General features: G+C 51.0%; 1 protein-coding gene across 1 annotated transcript in view; it reads left to right on the top strand.

Moving 5' to 3' along the window:
- The window catches only part of LOC106812031 (peroxidasin homolog), a 10,002-nt gene extending 2,997 nt beyond the window's left edge, over positions 1-7,005 (top strand). The window contains exons 2-7 of the mRNA XM_014815784.1: positions 281-412; positions 639-804; positions 4,735-4,868; positions 5,721-5,861; positions 6,459-6,614; positions 6,992-7,005. Coding sequence (XP_014671270.1) covers positions 281-412; positions 639-804; positions 4,735-4,868; positions 5,721-5,861; positions 6,459-6,614; positions 6,992-7,005 — 743 coding nt within the window. The remainder of the gene's footprint in view (positions 1-280; positions 413-638; positions 805-4,734; positions 4,869-5,720; positions 5,862-6,458; positions 6,615-6,991) is intronic.
- Positions 7,006-8,101: the final 1,096 nt, after the last annotated feature.

The raw sequence follows: 8,101 nt of genomic DNA, 5'->3' as shown, positions 1-8,101 counted from the left end.
TGTGACCTCAGCTCCCTAGCCGGCCCTACTCTACCCCAGCCTACCCCTGTTCTCCTACATGTCCACCTTATCATTCTCTGTCTTCAACCTACCACCTCTCCATTTCAAAGGACACCTTCCTAGCCGGCCCGCCCTAGCTCCCTGTCATACTGCGCCTGCCCCACCTTCACCTCGCCCCCAGCCCTACCCTCCCCCTCCCCCAGCCCCACCCTCCCTACGCCCCCAGCCCCACCCACCCTACCCTCTGTACTGATGTCGTGGGACGTTGCTATGTCTGCAGGGAGACTGGTCGGTCTGTCTCAAGAGCCCGATGGACTGACGGTGCAGATAGAGGTCGCTAGCGTCGACTGCACCAGCTGGAACGACACGATACTGTCGCAGTCACAGCGCGGGAACGAACTGTTCCTCAGACGTACGTGCTCCACGCTATGCTGCTGCCATCTATCGGCGCTGGTTACTACTAACGACTCCACACATTCTAGCAGCAGCAACCGATAGCAATTGTACTTTCACCACAACGAGATTATATATATATATATATATATATATATATATATATATGTAGCCTAATATAGGCGTGCCAAACAGTGAGTATACTGCATGATGTGTAACTCGTCTATCCTGTGTTGTTGCTATAGACGCGCCATTTGCTTTTGCCGACGGTTCGACTAGAACTCCTATTAAGGGCAGCGTTACTGACTACCCAATAGAATGCAACGTCCTAGCTCAGCCTGCCGATGTAGACGCCATCTTGTGGTACAGAAACGGAGAGCAGCTAGCAACGAACGACGCCAATAAATACGCGTGAGTTTATATATATATGTATATCATGCATGTATACATGTACACAGATGTCTATATCTGACTGAACCTTATCCATAAACTGTCAACCTTAAATTTCTAATGTAAAGTTAGAACCTACCTAATGCAACTTAGATCTGGAATCTACTAGACATCATAGAGAACGCTTCCTGAAGTAGTTGTCGTAAGATTATGCCCTCCGCGCTAACTCGTCAATCAGTACGTACCTCCCACCCTTCATCGGTCAGCATGCTCCCACCTCCGCGCTAACTCGTCAATCAGTACGTACCTCCCACCCTTCATCGGTCAGCATGCTCCCACCTCCTCGCTAACTCGTCAATCAGTACGTACCTCCCACCCTTCATCGGTCAGCATGCTTCCACCTCTTCGCTAACTCGTCAATCAGTACGTACCTCCCACCCTTCATCGGTCAGCATGCTCCCACCTCCTCGCTAACTCGTCAATCAGTACGTACCTCTCCACCCTTCATCGCTCTCTGTCAACATGCTCCCACCTCCTTCGCTAACTCGTCAATCAGTACGTATCCTCCCACCCCTTCATCGGTCAGCATGGCTTCCACCTCCGCGTCTAAATCTCGTCAATCTCAGTATGCTTACCTCCCACCCTTCTATTCGGTCAGCATGCTTTCCACCTCCTGCGCTAACTCGTCAATCATTACGTACCTTCCCACCCTTCATCCGGTCAGGCATGCCCCACCTTCGCGCTAACTCGTTCAATCAGTTACGTACCTCCCACCTTTCATCGTTCAGCATTGCTCCCACCTCGCGCTAACTCGTCTCTGAATCAGATACGTTAACCTTCCCACCTTCATCGGTCAGCATGCTTCCACCTCCTCGCTAACTCGTCAATCAAGTATGTACCTCCCACCCTTCTATCTCTATGCTCCCACCGGCCTCGCCTAAGTCGTCAATCAGCTACGTACCTCCTACCCTTCATATCGGTCCGCATGCTCCCAACCTCTCGCCTAACTCGTCAATCAGTATGTAACCTCCATACCCTTTCATCGCGTCAGCATGCTTCCACCTCCGCGCTAACTCGTTCATCTTTCCTTCCCTACCCTTCATCGGTCAGCAATGCTCCCACGCTCCTCGTAACTCGTCAATCAGTACGTACCTCCCACCTTCATTCGCGTCAGCATGTTCCCACCTCCTTCCGCTAACTCGTCATCAGTACGTAGCCTCCCACCCTTCATCGGTCAGCATTGCCCCTCCACCTCAATCGCTAACTCGTCGATTAGTACGTTACCTCTCACCCTTCATCGCCGTCAGCATTGCTCCCACTCCTCGCTAATCTCGTCAATTCAGTACGTACCTCCACCCTTCATCGGTCAGCATGCTCTCCCATCCTCCGCTCGCTTAACTCGCTCAATCAGTACGTTACCTCCCACCCTTTCATCGGTCAGCATGCCTCCCACCTTCATCGCTAACTCGTCGATTAGCTAACGTACCTCTCACCCTTCATCTCGGTCAGCATGCTCTCCACCTCTCTGCTAACTCGTCAATAGTACGCTACCTTCTTCATCTTGGTCAGCATGCTCCCACCTCTCTCGCTAACTCGTTATCAGTATGTGTAGCGTCCTTTCATCGGCTCAGCTATTGCTTTCCACCTCCTCGCTACACTTTCGTCAATCAGTACGGTACCTCCCACCTTTCATCGCGTCAGCATGCTCCCACCTCGCCCTAACTCGTCAATCGCAGTACGTACCTCCCACCCTTCATCGGTCAGCATGCTCTCCCACCTTCGCCGCTGCACTAACTCGCTCAATCAGTACGTACCTTCCCACCCTTCATCCGGTCAGCATGCTCTCACCTTCCTCGCTTAACTCTGTCAATTCAGTACGTGAGTTTTCCTTCATCGGTCAGCACTGCTTCCACACTCCGCGACTAACTCGTCATTTATCAGTACGCTACCTCCCACCCTTCATCGGTCAGGCATGCTCTCACCTCCTCGCTAACTCGTTAATCAGTCTGTACCTCCCACCTTCCATCGTCAAGTCCATGCTCCTACCTTCCTCGCCCTAACTCTCTACAATCAGACGCTACCTCCCACCCTTCACTCGTGGTCAAGGCATATCTTCCACCTCCTCGCCTAACTCGTCAATCCAGTACTGTTACCTCCCACTCTCTTTATTGAGTCAAGCATGGCTTCCACCTCGCGCCGCTAACTCGTCATTATCAGTATTGTACCTCCCACCCCTTCATCTGGTCAGCATGCTTGCCACCTCCGCGTCGTGGTACCTCCCACCCTTCATCGAGTTCAGCATGCCTCCCACTTTTTTCAATCAATTACGTACCTCCCACCTTTGCATCGCGATCAGCATGCTCCCAACCTCCGTTCTCGCATAACTCTCAATCAGTACGTTTACCTCCTCACCTTTCATCACAAAAAAAATACACGAACAAAAATACACATAAAACCATTCTCCAATACAAACCAATAAATAAATACAATACAGTTAAAAATGACATCAATATAACAACACCAAATAATCCAAGAAAAGCAGCAAATAATACCACACAACATACACACAGACGACTATATCGAATATAAAGATAAAAATATAAATATATATAAAACCCAGCATGCTCCACCTCGCGCCTAATCTCTGTCAATCAGGACTAGCTCCCACCTCTATGTCAGCTTGCTCCCACCTCCGCTGTTCCTAACTTGCGTTCAATCAGTTAGCGATACTCCCACCCTTCATTCAGTCAGCATCTCCCACCTCCTCGTATCGTCAATCAGCTTACGTACCCTCTCACCCTTCATCGGCAGCATGCTTCTCACCTTCCTCGCTAACTCGTCAATTCAGTAGTTACCTCCCAACCCTTCATCGTGTTCAGCATGCTCCCACCTCCTCGCTAAGTTCGCTCAATCAGTATGTACCTCCTACCCTCTTCATCGCGCAGCTTGCTCCCAACTCTCCTCGCTAACTCGTCAATCCAGTACTGTACCTCTCACCCTCATCGCCGCAGCCATGCTTCCACCTCCTCGCTAACTCGTCAATCAGTATGTATCCTCCCACCCTCATCCGGTCAGCATGCCTCCCACCTCCTCGCTAACTCGTCAATCAGTTATGTACCTCCTTACCCTTCATTCGTCAGGCATCGCTCCACCTCCTCGCTAACTCGTCAAATCAGTACGTTGGCAGCATGCTTTCCGACCTCCTCGCTAACTCGATCAATCAGTATGCTACTCCCTGACGGCCTATCGTCAGCGGAGTGCTCCCACCTCCTCCCGTTAACCTCGTCAATCAGTATGACTCCCACCCGGCTATAGCGGTCAGCATGCTCCACTCCTCGTCTAGACTGCGTCCATTCAGTTATTTGTTACCTCCCACCCTTCATCGTGTCAGCATGCTTTTCCACCTTCTGCGCGGCTACTGCGTCAGATCGAGTACGTACCTCCCACCATGCTTCATCGCCGTACAGGCGAGCCTGCGGCTAAGCCTGCCGGCGTGCGCTAACTCGTCAGATGCAGGTACGGTACCTCGCCACGTTTCATCGGTCAGCATGCCACCACCTCTCCGGCGCCTAACTCGTCAATCAGTACGTTATGGTGCCTCCCACCTTTCACGTCGAGTCGATGGCTTCCCACCTCCGCGCTAACTCGTCAATCAGTACGTACCTCCCACCCTTCATCGGTCCGCATGCTTCCACCTCCGCGCTAACTCGTCAATCAGTATGTACCTCCCACCCTTCATCGGTCAGCATGCTCCCATCTCCTCGCTAACTCGTCAATCAGCACGTACCTCCCACCCTTCATCGGTCAGCATGCTCCCACCTTCGCGCTAACTCGTCAATCAGTACGTACCTCCCACCCTTCATCTGTCATCATGCTCCCACCTCCTCTGTACACTCACGTGTGTCTCTATCTGCGGATTAACTCCTTGCTTATTCTGTTTAATCTCTACAGGGGCGAATCGGTGGCTAATCCAACGTTAATCTTGAGAACTATCACCGTCTCAGACTCAGGAGCTTACCAGTGTCGCGCTCACAACTCCGTCGGCTGGGGACCCCTCAGCCTCCCGTTCTCACTCAGCGTACAATGTAAGCATTCCGTAACCATGACAACGTCGTCGGCTGGGGTCCCCTCAGCCTCCCGTTCTCACGCAGCGTACAATGTAAGCATCCCATAACCATGACAACACTGCTGGCTGGGGACCGATGCAACAATGGCAACGTGCTAACACCCATTAACAATATGCTACTACCGCTGCTACTGCTGCTGCGGCTGCTACTACTACTGATATTGCTGCTGTTGCTGTTGCCATTGCTTCTGCTGCTACTGCTGCTGCAGCTGCTGCTACTACTACTGCTATTGCTGCTGTTGATGTTGCCATTGCTTCTGCTGCTACTGCTGCTGCTGCGGCTGCTACTACTACTGCTATTGCTGCTATTGCTGTTGCTATTGCTTCTGCTGCTACTGCTGCTGCGGTTGGTACTACTACTGCTATTGCTGCTATTGCTGTTGCCATTGCTTCTGCTGCTACTGCTGCTGCGGTTGGTACTACTACTGCTATTGCTGCTATTGCTGTTGCCATTGCTTCTGCTGCTACTGCTGCTGCGGCTGCTACTACTACTGCGATTGCTGCTATTGCTGTTGCCATTGCTTCTGCTGCTACTGCTGCCGCGGTTGCTACTACTACTGCTATTGCTGCTATTGCTGATGCCATTGCTTCTGCTGCTACTGTTGCTGCGGTTGCTACTACTACTGCTATTGCTGCTATTGCTGTTGCCATTGCTTCTGCTGCTACTGCTACTTTGTGCTCTGTTTGCTGGATGTAGAATTAGAGGGTCTGAGATTCTCCTTGTTACATCCATGGGTAAGTTAGCGTAGCAGCCTGCTGATACACGGCTACATGAGCGCACGCAGTAACAGTGCCTTTCATCTAACGACAGATACACCAATAGCACGCATCCCACGCAGCATGGACACGGTGCAGCCTGGCGCCCCATACCGGATACAGTGCATCATCACTGCTGATCCTAGCGACATTCTGCAGGTCGAATGGCTGCGAGATAATGAAGTCGTAGAAACCGGTTAGTGCTGCCACCTGGCCGTCACCTCTAAGCTGAGCTCTAGCGTTACAAGCCTAGCTATTAACTCCCATTCTATAACCAATATAAGCACAATCGTCGAACACCAATCACTAACTCACATCTATTAATGACACTTACTAAATTACTGCTGACATTGCTTCCTATCACGTGACCCTTCTCAGCATCTTTTTCTACTATTAGCATCCCGTCCCTCATCCTCTGCCTTGCCTCCTCCTGCCTCATCACCATTCTTCTTCCTTTTTTCTTCTCCTTCTCCTTCTCTCTCTCTTTTCCTCCAATATCTTTTTTTTCCTCAGCATCATCCTCCTCTCTTAGCTGGTCCTCTTCTTTCTCCTTCTTCTTCACCCTCATGATTGGAAGTCATTCATCCAGTAGTCTCTCTCTCTCTCTCTCTCGCTCTCTCTCTCTCTCCCCTCTCTCTCTCTCTCTCTTCCCCTCCTTCTCTCTCTCCCCTCTCTTCCTCTCTCTCTCTCTCTCTCCCCCTCCCCCTATCTCTCTCTCCCCCTCTCTCTCTCCTTCTCTCTCTGTCTCTCTCTCTTTGTCTCGGGTCGTCATCCTCCTGTATTGCGTGTGCAGGTGGTGTAGTTTACGGGAGGTATTGCGCCAGACCAGGGCTGATCTTACAGACGACGACTCAGGCGCACGCAGGCAGCTACCGATGTCGCGCCCGTAACGCCATCGGATTGGCGACGCGAGCCCTCCGTTCCAACTCGTCCGTGCAGCAAGTTGCAGGTGAGCGCCTTCTATCGGGCCGCAATACGAATCTGCCACATGCTCAGAGGAGGCAGGCAACTGCTGTTACTACCTGCGTGCAAACTTCCTTGCCGTCGGAATTATAGTTCTAATGCTGCTCACGGTTACTTATGCGAACCCACTGGTGGGTACACTGTCGTTGTAGAACACCATCTTACTCTTCTCATTTGAGCCGTATAAACCGTATAATTATTATATATATATTCGAGAGAGCATCAAGTACGGAAAAACACCTACGGTGTCTTTTAGGCCAAGTATCTGTTCTGTAAAGTTGTTTTAATCTATAACAAACAACCTCAACAAGGAACGTCGAAAGTGCCGTAATAGGACAGCGTGACGTTCTGTCTCTCACGCAGGCGAGCCGCGGTAGGTCGACATCGTGACGATAGAAGCTCACAAGAACGAACCCGTAGATCTGGTCTGTGAAGTCGACAGCCCCACCTCCGGGGTTACCCACAGCACGCACCGCATGCGCGCGCACGCGCACCACTCGCTCGCACGCACGTACGCCACGCACGCACGCACGCACGAACGCACGCACGCACATACACACACACACATGTACCAAACACACACCACACACACACACACCACACACACACACACACGCACACCCACACACCACGCACGCACGCACGCATGCACACACACACACGCGGCACACAACACATGCACACACACACACACACACACACACACACACACACACACACACACACACACACACACACATACACAACACAAACACGCCCACACCTGCGCGTACACACACTCATCACACACACAGGTATACCACTTCAAAGCTATGATTGTAAACTCGAGCGCATGTATTAACTGGTATTAATAGCTGATGACACTGAGTGATAGTTCAAATGTGCTTCAGTTAATCAACACCTACCGAACTGCACCTTTGAATGTCATCATTTAAAATTAACATAATTATGCGGACAGTTGCTGTCCCTCGTCAACTTGGTTTTGTGTTCAGCTCCAGTTTAGTTGGAATCTAGATGGCTGAGTGTTTTCGTCGAGCGCAACACCAGCGCGGACGCGCAGTGTGCTACTGCGTGGTCCCGCAGTCGATCGCCTGATTTTGGGACGTACCATTGTGGGTCGTTCGTAGGGGGGACGATAGCAACCTCTAACTAGCACTGCCAGGTTATGCTACGTGACAGTGATGCAGCGTAAGGGACTGGCGTTGTTCTTATTGCTGCCGTCGTTGTTGATCGTCGTCGTCGTTCGGTCGTCGTTGTTGTTGGTGCCTGTTCTTGTCGTCGTTGTTGTTGTTTGCTGCTGGTGGTGATGGTAGTGGTTGTTGTTGTTTAAGTTGCTCAATTTTATTCCAAATTCTGTTTTATGCTCCGGTCAATTTTAATTATACGTCTGTTTTTGATATCATATCTTATCTATTTATCTACTACATCTGTCTAATCGTTGACAGAGTCGTTTCTGTCCGACTCTGCCGTGAC

Source organism: Priapulus caudatus, unplaced genomic scaffold (assembly GCF_000485595.1).
Source record: "Priapulus caudatus unplaced genomic scaffold, Priapulus_caudatus-5.0.1 Scaffold602, whole genome shotgun sequence".
Lineage (NCBI taxonomy): Eukaryota > Metazoa > Priapulida > Priapulimorpha > Priapulimorphida > Priapulidae > Priapulus > Priapulus caudatus.
Note: the sequence above shows the minus strand (reverse complement) of the source record. Positions and strands in the feature narration are given on the sequence as shown.